The 22,155-nt window shown below is 59.7% G+C and overlaps 1 protein-coding gene, 1 long non-coding RNA gene and 1 other non-coding gene across 4 annotated transcripts; 1 reads left to right on the top strand and 2 right to left on the bottom strand.

Annotated features, from left to right (window-relative positions):
- Window positions 1–506: 506 nt before the first annotated feature.
- VENTX (VENT homeobox) lies at window positions 507–4,499 on the top strand. Of its 2 annotated transcripts, none has more exons than XM_055353979.2 (3): window positions 507–758; window positions 2,286–2,446; window positions 2,532–4,499. In XM_055353979.2, exons 1-3 carry the CDS (start codon window positions 518–520, stop codon window positions 2,904–2,906), a joined length of 777 nt encoding a protein of 258 aa, XP_055209954.2. In that variant the 5' UTR covers window positions 507–517; the 3' UTR covers window positions 2,907–4,499. The 2 variants fall into 2 exon arrangements, with proteins under 2 accessions (XP_055209954.2, XP_055209955.2); XM_055353980.2 differs by having other exon boundaries at window positions 2,334–2,446.
- A 4,874-nt stretch (window positions 4,500–9,373) lies between these two features.
- LOC129525165 (uncharacterized) lies at window positions 9,374–10,807 on the bottom strand. Its single transcript, XR_008669274.2, has 3 exons — window positions 10,684–10,807; window positions 10,447–10,594; window positions 9,374–9,943 (listed from the first exon to the last, which is right to left on the bottom strand). It is a non-coding gene; the product is annotated as an uncharacterized lncRNA (long non-coding RNA).
- MIR202 (microRNA mir-202) lies at window positions 10,410–10,521 on the bottom strand. Its single transcript, NR_106510.2, has one exon. It is a non-coding gene; the product is annotated as a microRNA mir-202 (primary transcript).
- Window positions 10,808–22,155: the final 11,348 nt, after the last annotated feature.

Genomic DNA, 22,155 nt, shown 5'->3' on the forward strand with positions numbered 1-22,155 from the left:
CCAACCCAAGTCCGCCCTGACTCTCCCGGCCTGAAGCCTGCTCCCAACCCAAGTCCGCCCTGACTCTCCCAGCCTGAAGCCTGCTCGCCCTCGGGTGTCCGGGCTGGGCACAGGCGCCAGCGTCCCCCTGGAGAGGAGAGGTCGCCCGGCACCTCCCAGGACAGGCCCAAGTGGGAGTGGGACCCTCCTACCTTCCCGCAGCCTCGGCCCGCGGGGTGGGGGGTTGGGAGAGATGAAAGGAGATGACCGATCCCGAACCATCACCTCTCCATTAACCAGGGCCCGCAGCCCCGCCCCTCCCCCAGACATCGAGGAGCCGGGGAGGTGTGAACGGCCTCCTTTGTGCCTCTGAATCGAAGGCAATTAGGCGCTGCTTATCTGGGCATTAGCCGTGTATGCAAACCGGGCTCCCGCCCCCTCCTCCCGGGCTTATAAACGCCGCCGCCTGGCGAGGCCCGAGGTGGATCCTGCGCCTGGCCAGCCCCGCCTGGCCTTCCCTCCGGCCCACCTGGCCGCCATGCGCCTCTCCTCCTCCCCACCTCGTGGCCGGCAGCAGCTCTCCAGCTTTGGCTCCGTGGACTGGCTCTCCCAGAGCAGCTGCTCAGGGCCAACCCACACCCCCAGGCCTGCCGACTTCTCCCTGGGGAGCCTCCCTGGCCCGGGCCAGACATCCGGCGCCCGGGAGCCCCCTCAAGCCGTCAGCATCAAGGAGGCCGCCAGGTCCTCAAATCTGCCTGCGCCGGAGAGGACCGTGGCCGGTAGGTCCGGGGGCGGGGGGGGGGGGTCCCTTCCTTCCCAGGTGGAGATGGGAGTGGGGGAGAGGCCAGGAGCCCGGCGGCTGCACTCCCCGCGGTGCCCTGCCGACTAGGTCAGGGCCGGGGGCGTTTCCATGAGGGCCGGCGGAGGCCTTGCCAGCGCCCTCATGGAGCGCAGCTTCCCTCGAAACCAAAGCCTTGACGGGGATTTCCTCTCCTTGAGCCCCCGGTGGGCTCCTCTGCCTCCTTTTGTCACCCCGTTCCTCAGCTGTGTCTTCGTCCCCCACCCCGGACTGGTGCCGAGGGACCGTCCAAGGGGTCCCTGTCCGCACCTCCCTGCCCTGATTCCGGGCGCTCACTGAAAGTCTCGATGATTTGCCAAGCCCCTCCGCCCCCGCCCCCCAGCAAAGCCGGTGCCTGCTCAGCGTCTAGGCTCAAGCCCATTCTAGGTCACCTGGAGCACAGCTGTCTTTAAAGAGCCTGCAGGTTCGCTGCAGGGGTGGCGGTGACCCCGATGCCTGCAGAAACTCTGAAGTTCCCTCTGTGGCCGCCCAGATGCTCTGTTGTCTGCTGAGAACAAAGGTTCTCTGCGTTTGTGTTTTAGTCTTTGTGACATCATCACCACTTTTAGGTTTAAGGTAGTACTTGGTCAAAAGTGGGGTTGACATCATCTACAAGTTTTCATTTTTAAAAATTTGACTGATCCTTATGGAGTGACTTTGTACTTAAGGGAAATGAAAATTTAAATGTATTCTCCCCAGCTAGCTATCCTGCCCCACCCCAAAAAAGCCAGCCATCCCTGTCCCGCAACCCCCTTTCTGATGCCAGTCCTACAGCCCTCCCTGCCAGAAGGCATTTGCTTTTTGGGTCTACCGTGTGCTTTCAGGCTAACGTTAAGACAGACTTTGTAAAATACGCTTCCTTCCGCAGAAACTCCAGTGAGCATTTTGGTCAGACTTGCATTTAATGTCGAGCCCGACTGGCCTCGTTGGCCTCCTTCCTGGGGCCCAGACCCAGCTCCACAGACCACCTCCTGGGGCTGTTCAGTGCCAGCCCTCATTCCTTAACCTAGAAATTAGGAAACAGACTTGACCACAGTGGGCCTGGGGATTAACTGAGCTGGTCTCCGCTGGCTGAGGAGACGGAGCCGGGACAGGGATGGGTGCCCCTGGGTGGGTCACCAGGCCTTTGCATATAATGGATTCTTACCTTACCTGCCTGGAAGGCTGCGGGAAGGGCATCCTGGGAACCGGCTTCTGGAAGGGAAGTGTGGGATGGGGCGGAACTGAGTGGACTGAGCGGAGGGCAGGCCCAAGCTGCTGTTAACATTCCCTCCCCTCTTGAGCCCCCTCTCTGAGTCCCCTTTCCGCACGTGACCTGGGAGGCGGCGGGGGTGCTGCTGGTCACTGTGAGGTGAGAAGATCTGCCCTGCCCAGCCCCCAGCATGGCTGTCTTCACCTGTTACCCGTGGGCGCGAGCTTGCCCCACAGGGTGGCATGTTGAGCCAAATGCCCTTACCCTCTATGTCAGGGTTGAGTAAGGAGCCAAATACCTTGCGGGCCCCCCGTGTCCGCACAGCCTTCACCATGGAGCAGGTCCGCACCTTGGAGGGCGTCTTCCAGCACCACCAGTACCTGAGCCCTCTGGAGCGGAAGAGGCTGGCCAGGGAGATGCAGCTCTCAGAGGTCCAGGTGAGGTGGGCCGGACAGGCTGGGGTGGGCAGGGGTGGGCCGGTGGCCTAGTCTCACCCCTGCTCTGATCTTGCTTTTCCTACAGATAAAAACCTGGTTTCAGAATCGCCGGATGAAACACAAACGGCAAATGCAGGACCCCCAGCTGCACAGCCCCTTCTCGGGGTCTCTCCACGCGCCCCCAGCTTTCTACTCACCGTCTTCTGGCCTTGCCAATGGCCTGCAGCTGCTGTGCCCTTGGGCACCCCTGTCCGGGCCCCAGGCTCTGATGCTGCCCCCTGGCTCCTTCTGGGGTCTCTGCCAAGTGGCACAAGAGGCCCTGGCATCTGCGGGAGCTTCCTGCTGCAGGCAACCTCTGGCGTCCCACCCCCCTACCCCAGGCCGGCCTACGCTGGGACCAGCCCTGTCCACGGGGCCCCGGGGCCTGTGTGCCGTGCCACAGACAGGGGATGCATTTTGAGGAGGCACCTCTGACTCCCACACTCGCGGTCTTGCTGATCGCACCTGGCTCCTACCTGGAGGACTCAGTTGTTCTGTTTACATCCTGGTGGCACCTCTCACCCTGACCCACACAAAGGTTCTGGAGATTTCTGGAGAATATATATAAATATACATATACGTATATATATAAATATATATACACATATATGTGTGTGTGTATATATATATTTTTTTTTTTTTTTTTTTTGAGACGGAGTGTTGCTCTGTCACCCAGGCTGGAGTGCAATGGCGCAATCTCGGCTCACTGCAACCTCCACCTCCTGGGTTCAAGCGATTCTCCAGCCTCAGCCTCCCGAGTAGCTGGGATTACAGACACCCGCCACCACGCCTGGCTAATTTTTTCTATTTTTAGTAGAAATGGGGTTTCACCATGTTAGCCAGGCTGGTCTCAAACTCCTGACCTTGTGATCCGCCCGCCTCGGCCTCCCAAAGTGCTGGGATTACAGGCGTGAGCCACTGCACCCGGCCCTGAGAATATATTTATTAAAGCCACCTCTTCACTGAAAGTTACCGAAAGAGTCGGTTTAGGAAGGAAACGAAGGGTCAGTGAAGAGTCAAATGCAGAAGTGGGCTTGTCATGGGTAGGGCTTTCGGCGTACGATAAAAGGATCATTTGTTTTTTAAAAGGGGTTGGAAAAACTGGTTTTCCAGTTGGAAACAGTAAAGGTTGTAAGCTTTGTGTGTAAAAAAGAAAACAGGGAATGCAGGTGTGTTTACAGCGTTGTGGTTCAAGTCCCTCTTAACAAGAACTCCAAAGCTGGAAAGCAGGAGGGAACAAAGGTGAAAATGAAGGCGAGGATGCTGGGGCCCTGCAGTGCGCTTTAGGCCGTGCGTGAGCCGGGACTGTACCCACAGCTTGCTGAGGGCTGCTCTTCTCGGGCCAGGGAAAGCGGGGCAGCCGGGACCTGCGGCTGTGCCTGGACTGAAGCTGTCTCACAGGTCCCCACCCTCCAACATGTGCTCACCTGTCCCCCTCCTCGCAGCAGCCTCGGGACAAAACAATGACTCAAGGACAGCACTTCTCGCAGAAGGTCTGGAAGTGCCCAGAATGGGAGGCACAGAAGCCCCTCCTGGGGAGGACTCCCGCGTTGATGGACCGTTCTTGGTGCAGACTCCTGACTGTGTGCATGAAACCTGAGACAAGTGCAATTCCTTCCATGTCGCCCCAGAGTGCCCAGGAGGCAGGCAGTGCGGGGTGCCCAGGCAGACGGGTTCAGCCTGCAGAACTGGAGGCGACCTGTGAAACCCACCCGGGCACCCCAACAGGAACAGAAGTGGGGTCCTGCAGCTGTGTCCCCAGCGAGTTTCACTTTCCCCTTGCTCGTTTCTCCCTTGTTGGAAGTGTTTACAACTGGCATGTGCTTTTAAACGTCAGGTAAGAGGGGAACAGCTGCTGTACATCATCCTGGCGAGTGACAATGTGACGGAAGCCTGGGCAAGGCCCTCGGAGGGCAGCAGCTGGACAGGGGCTACTGGGTTTGGCCTGGACAGCACTGATTTGTGGATGTGGATGGGGGCACGTTGTCCATGATAAAAGTACAAGTGCCCCTCACCGCCCGTGGAGATTGCTTTCTGGTCCTCTGTGTGGCCCCAGGCCACAAACCACACCGTCTTGGTCCTGAACTCTCCCGGTGAGTAAGGGCCCTGGCCTGGTGGTGTCTCGAGGTCCTGCCAGCACACTGGGCCCTACAAGGTGGGCAGCCCCTTGGGGCCGAGCTGGGCCTGTTCGGAGGCACACCTGGGCCTTCTTAGGGCCCTGGCTCCATCCTGCAGATGAGGAGCTCTGGAAAAGGGCAAAGTCCCGGAGGCTGAGGAGTGGGGCGGGCTCTAAGTGTCCAGCAGGGACCTAGACCCTGAGTTCTGGGGGATCCACAAGGCCCTCAGGCCCAGGGAAGGCTCTGCCACCCGTGACTTCCAAACTTCTCTCCCTGTCCCCCATCCGGGGCTGCAGAGTGAGTTGGCCCAGGCCCCATGGGCTGCTGGTATCTGGGTGGACCTTGAAGACCAAGATGCCCCCAAGCCCTACTCCACCCACCTGCTGCGTCACAGCTGGCCGGGATGCAGTGACCACTCCGCTGGCCTCAGCCCGTTTCTGCTCTCCCCTGGGGGCCTTCCTCACATCCCCACAGCCTGTTTCCGCTCTCCCCTGGGGACCTTCCTCACATCCCCACAGCCTGTTTCCGCTCTCCCCTGGGGCCTTGCTCACATCCCCACAGCCCGTTTCCACTCTCCCCTGGGGACCTTCCTCACATCCCCACAGCCCGTTTCCACTCTCCCCTGGGGCCTTGCTCACATCCCCACAGCCCGTTTCCACTCTCCCCTGGGGACCTTCCTCACATCCCCACAGCCCGTTTCCACTCTCCCCTGGGGCCTTGCTCACATCCCCACAGCCCGTTTCCACTCTCCCCTGGGGACCTTCCTCACATCCCCACAGCCCGTTTCCACTCTCCCCTGGGGCCTTGCTCACATCCCCACAGCCCGTTTCCACTCTCCCCTGGGGCCTTGCTCACATCCCCACAGCCCGTTTCCACTCTCCCCTGGGGCCTTCCTCACATCCCCACAGCCTGTTTCCTGCTCTCCCCTGGGGTCCTCTGGCTGACTGCTGGACGTCAGTCCCAGAGTTTGACAAGTCCTCTGCTCCTGGATGCCCCCAGCTGCCCCCACAAGCACAGTGCCCCAGGTGCTCTTGGCTCCACCCCACTCAACATCCCCATGTGGACATCTTACGAGCACTGGGGGTACTGACCTGACTGGGGGCGCGGGGCGGCGGGGCAGAGACACCCACACATCCCGGGCAGAGGAAGGCGGTCAGAAGCTGCATCTGTGAGGAGGTCTCAGCACAGCTGGGCACGAGGGGTGCAGCCTGGACGCGCCGGAGGGCAGGGGTCAGGGCGTAGGACAGGGCCCCTCAGGGTCCAGCTCTCTGCGAGACAGAAAGTCTTGGGGTCCAGCCAAGATGCATCCGGAAACAACTGTCTTTAGATGCCAGAACTCCTGAGCTCCACAGTGATTCCTGCCGAAGCTGAGTCACGTGTGGGTGTGTCACCCGTGCTGCACGTGGCGTGTGAGTGGGTGTGTCACGTGTGATGTGAGTGCGTACATGTCATGGATGTGAGAATTCCGTGTTGTGCTCTGGATGTGGGGTGTATATGTGTTGGTGCATGTGTAGTGTATGCACGCGTGGTGTTACTGTTATCTTGTATGCTGTACATGTGTAATGTGTGCTGTGTTGTGTGTAGCGTGTGCATGTCCTGTGTGCATGTGTAATGTGTGTACTGTGTATGTGTTGTATGCACCACGTGTGTGTCGTGTCTGCTTGTGCTGTGCATGTGTGTAGTGAACGCGTGCGCTGTGCGTGGGTGTGTAGTGAACGCGTGCGCTGTGCGTGTGTCGTGTGTAGTGAACGTGTGTGCTGTGCATATGTTGTGTGTCTCTCCCAAGCCCCAGACACACTTTGTCAACTCTGCCTTGTCCTCTCTGTAACCCGAGTGGCTGTCAGGACAGGGAGGCTGTGGGGCCGGGTGTGGACGCCGGGGACTCAGGCTGCCGACGGGCCCGGGGCCTGCGATGCCACCAGGCTTCCTGCTCACCCTCCTTTCCCTCTGAGCTGCCCAACTGCATGGGGCCGAGGGCTATGCCGGCTCCTTCCCCACGGGATCAGGTGGGAGGTGCAGTCGCTATGAAATAGTCCTGCCAAGAATCTCTGGGAACCTGCACATCTAACTTCCAGTGGACAGGAACCCTCGGGGGCTCCCAGGGCGCTCAGCTGGGCTCCTGCAGAAGCCTCTGTGAGAGAGGGCGGGGTGCCCTTCATGCAGAGGCTGGGGAGACGCAGCCGCAGGTGCACACATGAGCCCTGACAAAGAAGTGTGGGAAAGCACAGCCCTGCACAGCTGGTGGGGATGATTCCAAGGGGCTCGGGACGGTGCTGGGGAGTCCTCAGGTCCTCAGGTGTGGAGAACACCGTCTCCAGAGGCAGCGCTCAGGCCCTCAGATCTGAAACTGACATTCAAAGGGTTCAAGACATAGCATGACATAAATATGGCAGAATATCCACTCCCCTCTCCGTGGGGAGTCCACAGGGCTCGTGCACTTCTTTTTTCGATTCTGCACCTGAGACTATCCAGGAAACTGCAGGGAAGAGGCTGCTTGGACTCGGCCCCTAGCTGGCCCCAGCGTCTCTTCCGAGGCCCAGCACTCACTCCCATTCTGAGCCCAGACTTGTCGGCTTCCAGGCCGTGAGGAAGTGACAGAGTGCTCAGGGCCTCCTAGGCCACGCCAGGACCTCTGGAGCAAAGTGGGCTCACTGAACAAAAAGCAGGCCTTGGCCTCCTTTAGGGGTGTTTGGTGGGGCCCTGCACAGCCCCCAGTCAAAGAAAAATCACCTGGGCTGGGCGCGGTGGCTCACACCCTTAATCCCAGCACTTTGGGAGGCCGAGTCAGGTAGATCACGAGGTAAGGAGTTTGAGACCAGCCTGGCCAAGATGGTGAAAACCGTCTCTACTAAAAATACAAAAATTAGCCGGGCACGGTGGCGGGCACCTGTAGTCCCAGCTACTCAGGAGGCTGAAGCAGGAGAATGACGTGAACCCGGGAGGCGGAGGGTGCAGTGGGCCAAGATAGTGCCAGTGCACTCCAGCCTGTGCAACAGAACAAGACACCATCTCAAAAAAAAAAAAAAAAAAAAAGCGTAAATACCAGAAACGCTGGCCCTCCTCCCATTGCCTCTGCAGCCTGGCTGGGAGGCTCTGCCACCCCCACCTCAGAAAGGTTCCGTTCATTCCCCGGAGTGGCGGTCAGCTTCTCAGGGGACTCCTGGGGCTCCTGAGTACTCCTCAAGGCAGGGTCTCAGAGGGCTTCCTCTTGTTCCCAGGCCAGGAGGACCCTCATTCCCAGCCTGGCTGTCCACAGAAGCCACAGTGAGCCACTCCCCCATGGTGCCCCTCGGCCCCCACCTACCATTCACAGGACAATGGCCTCAGGACCGGGGGGCTGTGGCCAGGAGGCCTCCGTTTCTGGGACACCTTCCAGCCCCGTCCTGGCCCCTGTGCTCCTGCCAATGCCCTCAGCAGGGTCTCAGCGGCTGGACCTGATACGTGGGCATGTCTTGGCAAGCCTGGACAGCCACCTTGGTGGGGTCTTGGCAGGAGCCCTGCCCATCTTCCTGGGGGAATTCACCCCTCTCCCTGCCCAGGAAGCCGCCCACCCTGCAGTACAGGTGAGGGCACACGGCCCAGCTCACCCAGCCCAGAGCCCAGGGAGGGCATGGCCCTCAGAACCACAGCTCTTCTGGGGAAATGAGCACCATACTGGAGAGTGGGGCCTCTCCTGTCACAGCCCAGCAGGTGCTGTTAATTACACCGCAGCCCTGCGGGGACAGAGCTGGGCAGAGTATGAGCGCAGAGCGAGGCGGAGGGACGGAGCCGGGCGGGGTACGAGCGCAGAGTGAGGCAGAGCCTTTGGCTCCCTGGATCCAGCCGTGCCTGCATCCCCATTCTGCCGACACTGTCTGGAGTAACAGCTGCTGCTGCATGTCCGCACAGCACAGCGAGGTAATACCTGCTTTATCTGTGCAGATTTAAAACCCTATGTTCAGGAGAGTGACTCGAAGGCCTGCAAGAGACTCCCCAGCTGGCCCGACCTCCACCGTTCCCTAGGGGGCAGGGGGGCAGCCGAGCTCGTTGGGGTGGGGGGCGTGGCTGCCCTTCCCCATGTGGCCTGCGGCCCCCCCGGCCTGAAGCACCCACCCCTCTGCCTGCTGCCTGATCTTTCCCCTCGGACACCCCGGCTGCGGGCTGTGAGGGAGGTGGGAGGTGACTATCAGATGAGATTAGTGCTAGGCTTGGAGAGGAGGTGCAGCCTGGGGAGGCAGCCCCTGATAACCGGCCTGGGGGCCTCTCAGCCAGCTCATTGCTCCATTTGCTGGGCTCATTGGTGATAAAGGCTGCGGCCTTCAAAGACCTGGGTGTGGCCCTGCCGGTTGACGAGGACTCTGGCTGAAGGGTGGGGCCTTCCCGACTCCCGTTCAGGCCTCCTTTTAAGACAGCAGCCGACTGTCATTCTTTAAACCGGGCTGATGAGGGACCCCCTGTCCATTTTTCTTCAGTGGGAAGTCAAGACCGCAGTCCCACCCTGGCCATTGTGGAGGCCTGGAAGCCGCGGGGCCCCCGCCCAGGACAGACCAGTGCCCCCCACCCTCACAAACCGTCCCTCTGGGCTCTCCCAACACTGCCGGCCGGTCCCAGGCTCTGGTCATCAGAAGGGTGTGGCCCCAGACCAGTGCCCAGCCCAGGCCCCCAACTAAGGCCCCAGGAGCTGTTTCATCCCCGCTGTGTTTATGCATTTTTAACTAAGTTCCCCCAAGTCCACACGTGACTAATGTGACATCCAACCACTGTGAACGAGAGGAGACCAGCACGACAGAGCTGCTTTGTCAAAATCTGTATTTATTGTCAAAACTTTACCACATCTCACACATTTAAATGAAATTAGCTCTACTGAAATTTCTGACCAGAAAATCAACTCATACTCATGATTACAAAAGTAATAAAGGTGTTAAGAAGCAACAGCCAGCTGGGCGCTGTGGCTCACGCCTGTAATCCCAGCACTTTGGGAGGCCGAGTGAGGTGGATCATGAGGTCAGGAGTTCAAGACCAGCCTGAATAACAAGGTGAAACCCTATCTCTACTAAAAATACAAAAATTAGCCGGGTATGGTGGCGGGCGCCTGTCGTCTCAGCTACTTGGGAGGCTGAGACAGGAAAGTCGCTTAAACCCGGGAGATGGAGGTTGTAGTGAGCCGAGATCGCGCCACTGCACTCCAGCCTGGGTGACAGAACGAGACTCCATCTCAAAAAAAAAAAAAAAAAGGCAGCAGCAAAAGCGCACAGACCCAGCGTGCACGCGTCTCCGCCACGCCTCACTCCCGTCTGTGCGCCTGGATCCACCGCCACCTGCTTGTATAAAAAGTGGGCCCCACACGGTGCAGCTTCGTAGTCTGCAAAGAAAATGTCCAAAGAATGAGTTGTGGATCCTCCCAGCCAGAGCCCAGATCCCAGGCACCCCGCCCCACTTCCCCCGACCACCGGGCGGCCCCAGAGCCCAGGCTGTCCCTCCCGCCACCTCCTGTAATGCGTCCACCCCCAACTCCGGTCATACTGGTCACAGAGCACCGCCCAGCTCCAGCCCTCCTCTCTGCATCCTGGGTCCCAGCTCGGGGGCTGCAGAGATCAACCCAGGGCAGAGGCCTGGACCACGTCCTCCCCAGACACTTCCAGAACCCACACAAAAGCACACATCCACGTTTTCCTTGTTCTAGAATATTTGGCCCCTTTCTGCCCCAAGGATGCGGGGGTCAAAGCCCCGGGGGTCCCGGCCGAGGAGAGAGGAAGCAGGTGGAGTCCCAAGTCAGGAGGCAGGTGCTGCTGGAGCAGGTGCAGGTGCACTGGTGCAGGTGCCGCTGGGGAGGACCCGACCGCCCCGTTTTCCCATGCCCTATACCTCTTTAGGCCAGATCTTCAAAGAAGTATATGCATAGGAAAAAGGAACGGCGGGCGACTCTGAGGAGGGCCGGCTCTTCAGCACCGGGAGGTGTCTGTCCTGGGGGAGGGTCCCGTGCCGGGCAGCAGGGAGAAGTCGGGACTGAGGCCTGGTGGGCGCAGAGATCCTGTGGGAGTGAGGAGGGCAGAGCCAAGCCAAGGCCGAGTTCCCAGAGGCAGGCCTTGGGCCTCGTCTTACCTGTGGTCCAGCCTCCTGGGCCGCTGGCGCTGGGTAGTCTGTGAGCCTCGTGAGCCTGGGAGGAGCGGTGGAGAACTCTCTGAGCCGGGAGTTCTGCTGCCGCCGAGCGAGCTCCACATTTATGCGCAGGGGAGACCTTGGCCGCCGCTGTCACATGCAACCAGAGGGCTGCTCTGTGCCAAGGACCCCGTCGCACCCCCGCACCTGCCAGATTGGGGCACAAAGACCTGCTGTGAGAAGAGTGCTGAGCCAGGGCCGGGCGGGCGGGCGGCGAGGGCTGTGGGCCGGGGGCTGCTGGCCCGGGAGCTGGGACGGGGCCAGCCTGTCCCCCCGCCTCCTCCAACCCTTATCTCCCCACGCGCTTCTGCTTGCGTCATGGGCCCGGAAAGCACACGTGAGCAAGAATCGCTTGTCCGGGGAAGGGGCCGACTCTCCTTCCTGGGCCTGCCCAGCTCAGCAATAAGCAGCACCTTGGGCTGCACCCGCAGCCTCCTGGCTCACAGGGGCTCTCAGAACCCCCAGCCAGCGTGTCCAACACTGTCCTGGCCACTGGGAACCAGACCCCACCTCCAGGGTAGGTGGCCCTGCTTGGCCTGGGGCGGCCTCCACAGCTGGGGCTCCCTGAGGATTCACGGCATCAGGCGGACACTGGTCCAGTGAGGCCCAGAGCCTTCCCCGGGCCACAGAGCCCGCGAGCACGTGGAGAGGGGCCACGCTCTGCAGCCTTGGGGGCAAGAGTGCAGGGTCGGAGGGAGAGGGCCCCTCAGGGACAGCTGGCCAGACCCACAGCTGCCCACACAGAGCGAGACCACACAGGCAGGCAGACACCCTCTCCTAGGGCCAGGGAGCCCCCGGCCGAAGGGCCCAGGCAGGCAGCAGAACTCCTGCAGGTCTGGGGCTGTCCCTGTGTCCCAGGCTCAGGACACAAGGAAGAGGCCCAGAGGAGGCCAGGGGACGGGGCTTCCACAGGTGGCCAGGGACAGGGCTTCTGAACCCCAGCCAGTGGTCTCTCCCCAGGACGTAGGCAAGTGGAGGCTGGCGAAGGAACAAGGCTGAGGCCTCAGAGGCCTCTGCAGTGACCATGTCCTTGGGGAGACTCAACGTCGCTAGGCAGGCCCATGCGGGTGCCTGGCCCCAGCACCTGTGATCTGTAGGGCCAGAGTCTCAGAACTGACCCAATGCAGCACCCACATGCGGCAGGGACACACAGAGACCCCCACAGACACACGTAGACACATACAGACTCACATAGACACACACAGACACACATAGACACACACAGAGACACAGACATGTAGACAGAGACACACTCAGACATGTAGACACACAGACACACAGATGTACACAGAGGCACACACAGAGACACACACAGACACGCACACAATGGACCCACACACCCCCCAGGTGCGGCGGGCCTTGGCTGTTGTACGCGAGAGTCTCCTGTCCCCTGAGTGGGGAGGGGCACGGGGGGCATGAGGGGCCAGGTGGGGCTGTAAGACCATCCAGCGCCCTCCTGATGGCCCCCGAGGAGGCCAGGAGCCCCGTCTGGGGAAGGACGAGTGGGCCCTGCTGGGCAGGAGGAGCCATAGGGACCATGGGGATGATGGACGATGGATGATGACCCAGCCACCTGCCAGGCCGCTCTGCAGACCCCCCACGGGAGCAGCCTCTGCCCCCACCTTGTGCAAACCGTTCATCTGCACGCCAGGCCAAGCAGGTGATCGTCACAACCAGCGATGGCCACAGAGGGGTGGGGGTGAGCACATCAGTCGGTCACGAGCCCTCCTGGTGGGGACACGGGGCTGGGGACTGGGCTCCCACAATGAGGCCCAGAGTGGGCACAGGGGGCTGCTGGGCTCCGTCCACCTGCTGGCAGGCTGAGGGTTGCCTTCTGGGGGAGGAGGGAACGTGGAGCTCAGACACACGCATGCTCACACTCAGGCTCACCCACACTCCTGCAGGCATGCTCACATCCACACACACGTGCATGCACAATTCACACACTCAGGCTCACCCACACTCACTCCTGCAGGCACGCTCACATCCACACACACACGCATGCACAATTCACACACTTATGCTTACCCTCACTCACACACGCCCATGGTCCCCCACCTCCATGAGGTCCGCGGATCCGAGGAAGGGTCCTTGGGGGGCTAGCAGGGGAGGGGCCCCACTCCTCCAGACACCTAGAACCTACACAGAGAACCCCAGCATCACACTTCGGGGCCCTGGGCTCAAAAGGCCCCTGCAGAACCCTCCATCCTGAGCCTCCGCCCAGCATCAGTCCTCCCTGTTTCTCCCCATTTCTCCCCGTTTACAGCTGCCCGGCGAGGCTTCTGGGAAACACATAATGCAAACCCTGACCTTGGGCTCCTGACCTCGGTTCTGCAAGAGGGAAGGAGGAGAGAGGCAGAGGGCCAGAGAGACAGAGACAGAGAGACCAACAGACACAGAGAGAGACACAGACAGAGTCAGAGAGAGAGAGAGGCAGACACAGAGAGAGACACAGACAGAGACAGAGAGAGAGAGATCAGCAGACACAGAGAGAGACACAGACATAGAGGGACAGAGACAGAGACAGTGGGGAAACAGAGACCAAGAGACAGAGACAGTGGGGAGACAGAGAGAGAGAGAGACAAACAGACACAGAGAGACAAAGAGAGAGAGACACGGACAGAGATAGAGAGACACAGTGGGGAGACAGAGACCGAGAGACAAAGACACAGAGACAAAGAGACAAACAAAGAGACAGAGACAGTGGGGAGACAGAGACAGTAGGGAGATAGAGACAGAGACACAGAGACAGTGGGGAGACAGAGAGGCAGAGACAGACAGAGAAACACATACAGAGAGAAAGAGCAGGGAGACAAAGAGACACACACAGAGACACACATACAGAGAGACAGAGACAGCAGGGAGACAGAGAGACACATACAGAGAGACAGAGACAGCGGGGAAGCAGGGAGACAGAGACAGAGAGACACACACAGAGAGACAGAGACAGCAGGGAGGCTCTGGGCTATTCTAGGGCATCGCCCAGTCCCTCACTTTGTTTCCCTAACTTTTTTCTGGATTATAAACCCACACCTGCTGATCAGGAAGACTTTAATCATCCACACAGGTTTAAAGGGGCATCCAGGAACCGGAGGGTCGGGCTGCGCACAGGTGTGAGGACGGCCACCCTCTGCTGCCTCTGCAGGTGGAGGAACCCAGGGCCCGTCTTCCTGCTGGCCCCATCGGCTGGAGCCTGGGAGCTGGGGTGACAACTGGGTGGGGGCCCAGACCCCCCTCTGTTTCCCCCTAGGCCGCAAGGAGCCACAGAAGGCTGTGGGCCAGGCAGTGGGCAGAGGGTGGCCGTCCTCACACCTGTGCACAGCCCGACCCTCCGGTCCCTGGATGCCCCTTTAAACCTGTGTGGATGATGAAAGTGCTTCCTGATCAGCAGGTGTGGGTTTATAATCCAGAAAAAAGCTAGGGAAACAAAGTGAGGAACTGGGCGATGCCCTAGAATAGCCCAGAGCCTCCCTGCTGTCTCCGTCTCTCTCTGTGTGTCTCTCTGTCTCCCTGCTTCCCCGCTGTCTCTGTCTCTCTGTCTTGTGCTGTCTTGGGCTCGGGCTGCCGGGTGGAACTGGTCAGAGGGGCAGGCAGCCGAGGGACCAGGTGTCAGTGTCGCCTGGCCATCCTGGCTACGAGTCCTGGAGGTCCTGAGACCCCTCAGGGGATTCTGTGAGGTGAAGGGAGGGACTCAGAGCAAACCCCAGCCCCTGAGGGCCGAGGGACCACCCGCAGGTGGACCCCAGGCTTCCCGACAGGCACACCCCACACACCTGCCCCCGTCCCGAGCTCCCTGTGGCTCCCCAGTGCTTTGAATGAAACCCAGCCTGTGAGCAGGAGGACAGGGCCCCACCTCACCCACTGGAGGCCGCACAGCCTGGCTCCCACCCATCCTGGGGACCTCCTGCCGGAGATTTGCAGAGTAGGGGTGGAAGGGCCTGAAAGCAGACGACCCCCACCCTGGGCATCCTTCCCACCATCCCGCGGCCTCCTGCTGCACCGCCCATCCCAAGAAGGCCTCAGCAGTCCAGCCAGCACCAGCCGGGGACTGTGTCCTGGTCCTTCCCCCATCAGCAGGGGTCAGGATGACCACCTGGGCAGGGGCCCCGCTGTGGGTCCAGACACTCCCTGGGTGCCTCAGACCCCAACAGCAGCCCCTCCACACCAAACACACCAGCCACCCTCCCTCCCTCCACCAGAAACAGAAAGGATCTCTGTGGGTCTGGCAGACGTGCTTGGCACGGAGCTGGCGGTGATAACGGGTGGCCTTCAGGCGGCTCCACTCCCTCCATTCCATTTCTTGTGGGGCCTGGTGGAGGCAGGTGGCGGGGGTGTCCCTGCAGCTGTCTCTGGCCAAAGGCAGCCCACTGTTAACCCTTGGTGGACTGTCCCTGCTGAAGTTCCCAAAGAGGGTGGCCTGCTCCTCCTGCATCGCACGTGGAGACCTCAGTCTACACTGGCCACACCCTGAGGCTGGGCCCAATCCTGCCCAGCAGCCCGTCCTGCCCCGCACCTCATCCTGCCCTATCCCACCCTGCACCCCACCATGCCCCGCTCTGCACCCCGGCCTGCCCTGCACCCCATCCCTCCCTGCACCCCAGCCCGCCCTGCACCCCGCCCCACCCTGCACCCCAGCCCACCCTGCACCCCGCCCCACCCTGCACCCCAGCCCACCCTGCACCCCGGCCCGCCCTGCACCCTATTCCTCCCTGCACCCCAGCCCTCCTAGCACCCCGCCCCACCCTGCACCCCAGCTCTCCCTGCACCCCAGCTCTCCCTGCACCCCACCCCACCCTGCACCCCAGCCTACCCTGCACCCCAGCCCACCCTGCACCCCGGCCCGCCCTGCACCCTATCCCTCCCTGCACCCCAGCTCTCCCTGCACCCCGTCCTGCCCTGCACCCCATCCCTCTCTGCACCCCGTCCTGCCCTGCACCCCATCCCTCTCTGCACCCTGTCCTGCCCTGCACCCTGTCCCTCTCTGCTCCTGACCCTGCCCTGCAGCCCCCACCCCATAGGTCCAGTGTCCCGGGAGTCAGCACTTCCCTCAGGTTATGTGCTGGCCCCACCGACCCCTGAGTTGCAGGCCGGGCAATGTCAATGGCTACCCCAGAGAAGCAGCCGAGGCCTAGAGCAAAGCTGACCGCTCCTGGACTCAGTTTCCCCACCTGTCAAAGGAGGTGCTGGAAATAGGGTTCCCTCGGAGATGGACAGAGTCTTACAAATGAAACCTGTGTCCACCGTGTGACCTGGCAATTCCACTCCTAAGCATTTGCAAAGAGGAATGAAATCATCCGTCCCCAGAAAGACTTCAGTAAGAATGCTCTGGGACGGGTGCGGTGAGTGGCTCATGCCTGTAATCCCAACACTCTGGGAGCCTGAGGCAGGAGGATTGATTGAGCCCAGGAGTTTGAGACCAGCCTGGGAAACATGGTGAGACCTTGTCTCTACAAAAAATTAAAAAATAAGCTAGTTGTGTGTGGTGGATGCACCTGTGGTCCCCACTACGCGAGACTCTGAGGCGGGAGGATCATCTGACCCAGGAGTTCGAGGCTGCAGTGAGCTGTGATGGTCCAAGGCACTCCAGCCTGGGTGACAGAGCGAGGCCCTGTCTCAAAAAAAAAAAAAAAAAAGAAGGCTGGGCATGGTGGCTCACGCCTGTAATCCCAGCACTTTGGGAGTCTGAGGCAGGCGGATCACCTGAGGTCGGGAGTTCGAGACCAGCCTGACAGCCTGACCAACATGGAGAAACCCCGTCTCTACTAAAAATACAAAATTAGCCAGGCGTGGTAGTGGGCACCTGTAATCCCAGCTACTCGGGAGGCTGGGGCAGGAGAATCGCTTGAAACCGGGAGACAGAGGTTGTGGTGAGCCGGGATTGCGCCATTGCACTCCAGTCTGGGCAACAAGAGTGAAACTCTGTATAAAAAAAAAAAAAGAAGAAGAAGAAGAGAAGGAGAAGGAGAAGGAGAAGGAGAAGGAGAAGGAGAAGGAGAAGGAGAAGGAGAAGGAGAAGGAGAAGGTCTTCAAACAGGAACCACTCCAAGTCCCCAAGTCTCCTTCATCCACACAGAAATGGATAAAAAATCATGATGACTGTACAAGAAAGAAGCAGACACACAGGGTCTCGGGCCTCCCCAGAGCAGGCCAAACCACATGGGGTGACAGTGCCCCCCCGGTAGAATGTTCCGTGGCCTGAGGAGGAGGTAGTTACGCACTGGACGCATTTGCCAGAGCCCTGGGCTTGTGCACTTGAGACTGTTTATTCCGCAAAAAATAAATAAAATAGAAATACAACTTGGGGCTGTGCGGCGGAGCCGTGGGGGTGCCCGCTCTGCGGTGGTCGGCTGACCCCGGGATGCCCTGGTCAGAATAACACGGGGCCCAGGGTCAGATCTGCGTCTCGGAAGAACACAGACCATTTCTTAGGATAAATATGTCCCATGAAATATGTAGGATGCATTCACACTGTAAGTTTTCATTGTTTCACTGAAATTTGAATTAATTGTGTGTCCTGAATTTTTACTTGCTACGTCTGGTGGCCCCACACCGAGTTTATGGAGAGGGCATGAGCTTGGAGCAGTGACCAGGACCCAGGTCGGTTCGTCTGTCTTCAGGGGGCTCCCGGGATCCAGGTCAGACTGAGGACCTGAGGCGTGCTGGGGCTGCCCCAGATCACGTGTGGAGGGCAGTGCAGCTGAGTGACCGGGCCCTGAGGCTCCTGAGGCCCTGGGACCCCATGGGATGTCCCCTTGGGAGCCAGGCCCTGGAATCTGTGCTCCAGGCCGGCTGTAGGGGAGATGGAGGGCTGGGCCTGTGCCCAGAGGCTGATCACCGCCTGGCCCCTGGCAGGGTCTGGGATGGTCTCAAGGGGCTGGTGGGCCAGGGGCTCAGCTGAGCCACCATAGGCAGCCCCCAGCCCCGGAGGGAGAGGGAAGCAAAGAGTTAATCCCCGGCGCTGGGAGAGCCCTGCCCTAAGCTCAGGGCCGGCGTTTCAAGGCTGCGTGTCTGTGACTCCCTCAGAGGAGATAATCACGGCTTCTTGATATTTTCTTTCTCTTCTCCTGTGCACACCCACATATCAGGAGCACTCGCTGGGCCATGAGAACTTTCCTCTGCCCTCCAAGGCCACGGCGGGCGGAAGGGGCCAAAGCCACTTTGTCCAGGAGCCTTTGTCCCCTGGGAGCGCCTGGCCAGGAGCTGGGGCCACCAGGCTGGACCCCCTGTGTCTCATGTGCACACGTGCCACCCAACACACACCCCACACATGTATACACTACACATATATATACACACCCCACACCAGTACACACCACATATATATACATACCCCATACACCACACACACACCCCCCACACACCACACGTGCACACCACAAATATATACACACCCCACACACCTACACACCACATATATATACATACCCCATACACCACACACATACACACCACATATAATACACACCCCACACACCACACACGTACACACCACATATATATACACACCTGCACACCACACACATACACACCACATATAACACACACACCACACATGTGCACACATATATATACACACCCCACACACCACACACATACACACCACATATACACACCCCACACACCACACATGTACACACTACATATATACATACCCCACACACCACACCACATGTAGACACACATCACACACATATACACATCACATGATGTGTTTAGTACTACACACACACCCCCCACACACAAAGCACACTACATGCACACACACTCACTTGCAGAGCCTACCCCTTTCTCTACCACCTGGGTCTGGAACCCACACTCGGCCCAGGTCCCAGTCCCAGGTCTCAGGCCCTTGTGTGGTCACTGCCGTCCGCTGCCGGGGGCTGGGGTCTTTCTCACTGAGGACAGGGAGGAGCTCCCCCAGGCTGAGGAGGGCTCTGCCACCTCCAACCCCCGCTTAGCGGCTGCAGCCCCTGCTCAGTCTCCTTGGGTCCTTGGTGCCCTGAGCCGATGCCGGGGCTGACCCTCAGCAGCCCCAGTTAGGCTGGCCTCAGTTGGGTCTCTGCGTGTTCCTCTGGGAGCCACAAAAAGGCAGGTGAACTCGGCTCCACACTCCGCACCCAGGTCCAGCTGCCGGCACCGCTTGGTGGCCACCCAGGGCGAGGGTGGGATTACCCAAGATGTACAGCCCCTCTGCCCCGTGGTCCCGCCGCCCACCCTCCTTGACACCCCGCCACCCCTGCTTGGGCAGCCACGGGGAGCTGTTGGAGGGTGGAGTTCAGCACAGAAGGAGACAAAGGCCTCCAGGGACAGATGGGGTGGGGGCCACCCTGCCAGGGCACTCTGGCCTCTGGGCACCCCCATCAACCCTCCCCGGTCACATGGCTCTGTTTTTCCTGGCGAGGGCATCGCGTGGATGGTGGGTGAGGCCCGCGTGCTGGGGGTCAGCGGTGCACACGATTCAGCCACGTCGACAGCTTTTCTTTATTTCAGGGTCTCACTCTGTGGCCCAGGCTGGGGTACAGGGGTGCAATCTCGACTCACTGCAGCCTCCACCTCCCAGGCTCAAGCGATCCTCCCACCTCAGCCTCCCAAGTAGAGGGGACTACGGGCTCCACGCCGGGCCAAGTTTTGTATTTTTTGTAGAGACGGGATTTTGCTGTGTTGCCCAGGCTGGTCGTGAACTCCTGAGCTCAGGTGATCCGCCCACCTCGGCCTCTCAAAGTGCTGGGTTTACAGGCATGAACCACCGCACCTGGCCTTCAGTGGTTCTCTGAGGAAGTTATGTATATTTGTTAAACATACGTGTCCTTCTCAGAATCTGTGAGAAGCTCAGATACAACTGTCAACAGATTCCAGAAACACGGGGAGCAGCAGAGCTTTGCCGCCGCCTCTCTCCAGCAAGCTTTGAACAGCCATCGTTTTCATTTATTCCTGCTTGTAAAACGACACATTGTTAATGATGGAGAATTGTGAGTACTGCAGAAAAGAAATAAGTTTTGCCACCAAAGGCAATCACTGTGGATCACGCCGGTTCCTGCACACCTGTGGGGTGCTCTGAGCGTGGACTCCCCACGCGAGCTCCTCGTCCAGACATGCTCAGGGTGGCCTCTCCCCTGCTTACTCCTTTGTGCTTTCATTGCTAATAATTTCAGTCAGTCGTGTCTGCTCTGCTAATTTACTATTTGAAGTTATTTACAGCTTGATCTAAAGAAGCTGGCCAGGCGCAGTAGCTCACACCTGTAATCCCAGCACCGTGGGAAGCAGAGGCAGGAGGATCGCTTGAGCCCAGGAGTTCAAGACCAGCCTGGGCAACACAGTGAGACCCCCTCCCCTCCATTGCTACAAAAAATGAAAAGAATTACGCAAGGCGCAGTGGCTGACGCCTGTAATGCCAACAGTTTGGGAAGTAGAGGCGGGCGGATCACCTGAGGTCAGGAGTTTGAGAGCAGCCTGGCCAATATGGTGAAACCCCGTCTCTACTAAAATACAAAAATTAGCTGGGCGTGGTGGCGGGCGCCTGTAATCTCAGCTACTTGGGAGGCTGAGGCAGGAGAATCGTTTCAACCCAGGAGGTGGAGGTTGCAGTGAGCTGAGATTGTGCCACTACTCTCTAGTCTGGGCAACAGAGTGAGACCCTGTCTCAAAAAAAAAAAAAAAAAAAAAAAAAAACAGGAAAAGAAAAGAATTAGCTGGGCGTGGTGGCACGTGCCGGAGGCTGAGGTGGGAGAACGGCTCCAGCTGCAGTGAGCTGTTCTCCAGTCTGGGCAGCAGAGCCAGATCTGTCTCAAAAATAAAAAACAAAAAACAGAAGCTTTAAGAGATTTTTTAATTCATTTTTACTTTTTTTCTCCTTCGTCTACCCAAGATTGTACTCCATGAGGGGTTTTTGAAGTAAATTTCATGACAGCAGTGAGTTTCGGACCATATGTTCCCATTTTTACAACTTTTGTGCACCCTAGGGTGTTTTCCCCTAGGAAATTGTTGTTATATTTCACACATGCAAAAATAAACGCCAGGTGATGTGGGGGCACCCACACCCACCTTCCCGCTGAGAAATGCAGGCCGCCCCCAAGGGGAGCCCTCATCCTGCAGGTTTCCTCCCGAGTCCTGGAATTCTAAAATGCACTCCTTGCGACTGGGACTCTTCCTGCCAGCTCCACCGGGGAAAGCTCCTTTCCACCTCCCCTGCTCCCTCTGGGCCTCTCACGGCTGCCCCTGCCCCTCCTCTGCCCTAGGGCCTGTGCTCCTACATCCCAGCCAGCCGCAGCCCCGACACTTCCTCCTAATTTCCTGACACTCCCCACTCCCTGGCGGGACGTTTTACTCCTTGCTCTCCTTCCCACTGGAGGGCGCGTGCTTTCTAGCTGGCCGCGTGGGCAGGCAGAGGACCAGGTGCAGGCGGGCGCCGGAGGACAGGAGGTGGAAGTCAAGCGGCGTCTTGGCCGTCCAAGTTCCCAGCACAGGCACTCAGAACCCCTGAGCCCAGGGAGCTCCCAAGGGTCTCACTCTCCTCTGGGGTCTTCGCTGGCCGAGGGCAAGGCTGGGTGAGGACGGAGAGAAGCAGCTCCTCCCCACCACACACCCAGAGCTGGGAGGGGCCGGGATTCAGCACCCTCTAGGGGTGGGCATGGCAGACGCGGCGGGGACCTGGCGCTGAGGTCCTGGCTCCCACTCCAGCGTGGCCTGGTGGCTTCTCCCCAGTTGGGGTACCCTGCACAGGGGTTGTGGCGCCTCCCAAGGGCCAGCCCCGCCCTGACAACCTCTCCTCCAGCCAGGATGGGGTCCATACTCCATCGAGAGGGTTCCTGGCTTCAACACCCTCCACCAGCCTCATGCCACCAGGGCCCTGGTCATCCTAGGGACCCTGCAGAGGGCCTCCTGGGCCTGTCTTCCGGCAGCTGAGCTGGCCCTGCCTGTGGGTGTCTGGGGTGTGGCCTCCAGGCACCAAGCACCCGCTGGCTCCTGATACCTGCCTTTCTGGCTGTGGTGTGTCTCTGGCCTGGCGCCTGCTTCTGAGTCCCTGGAGAGAGCAGGTTGCTCGCAGGTGGCAGGCAGCCCTGTTTGTGTGTGCATGAGCGTGTGGGGGCACCTGGACCTGAGCGGTGGCCTGTGCTGTCACCACCCGGGGTGGCAGGGCAGGGTCTGGCACTGCCACAGCTCCTGACGGAAGCTGCCTGGGCCTGGGTTGGCTCGGGCTTCTTGGCCAGGCCCTTCCCCAGCACTTCCTGCCCAGCCCCAGCTGCAGGACCTGCTGAAATCTGTGTTGTGGGAGCCCTGTCTCTGAGGGGTCACTGCAGTGACTCCAGAAAACCTGAGTCTCCTCATTCCAGGAGCACCGCTTGCAGCCTGCCACGTGCATGACCCAGCATGACCCGGACTCCTGAGCCAGGACCAAGAGTCCCCCTGACAGTGGGG

This window comes from Gorilla gorilla, chromosome 8 (assembly GCF_029281585.2).
Source record: "Gorilla gorilla gorilla isolate KB3781 chromosome 8, NHGRI_mGorGor1-v2.1_pri, whole genome shotgun sequence".
Lineage (NCBI taxonomy): Eukaryota > Metazoa > Chordata > Mammalia > Primates > Hominidae > Gorilla > Gorilla gorilla.

Coding starts and splice junctions, on each gene's coding strand:
- VENTX (XM_055353979.2), top strand. CDS start 518: ATGCGCCTCTCCTCCTCCCCACCTCGTGGCCGGCAGCAGCTCTCCAGC. Junction 759..2,285: donor GCCGGAGAGGACCGTGGCCG/GTAGGTCCGGGG, acceptor CCTCTATGTCAG/GGTTGAGTAAGGAGCCAAAT. Junction 2,447..2,531: donor TGCAGCTCTCAGAGGTCCAG/GTGAGGTGGGCC, acceptor CTTTTCCTACAG/ATAAAAACCTGGTTTCAGAA.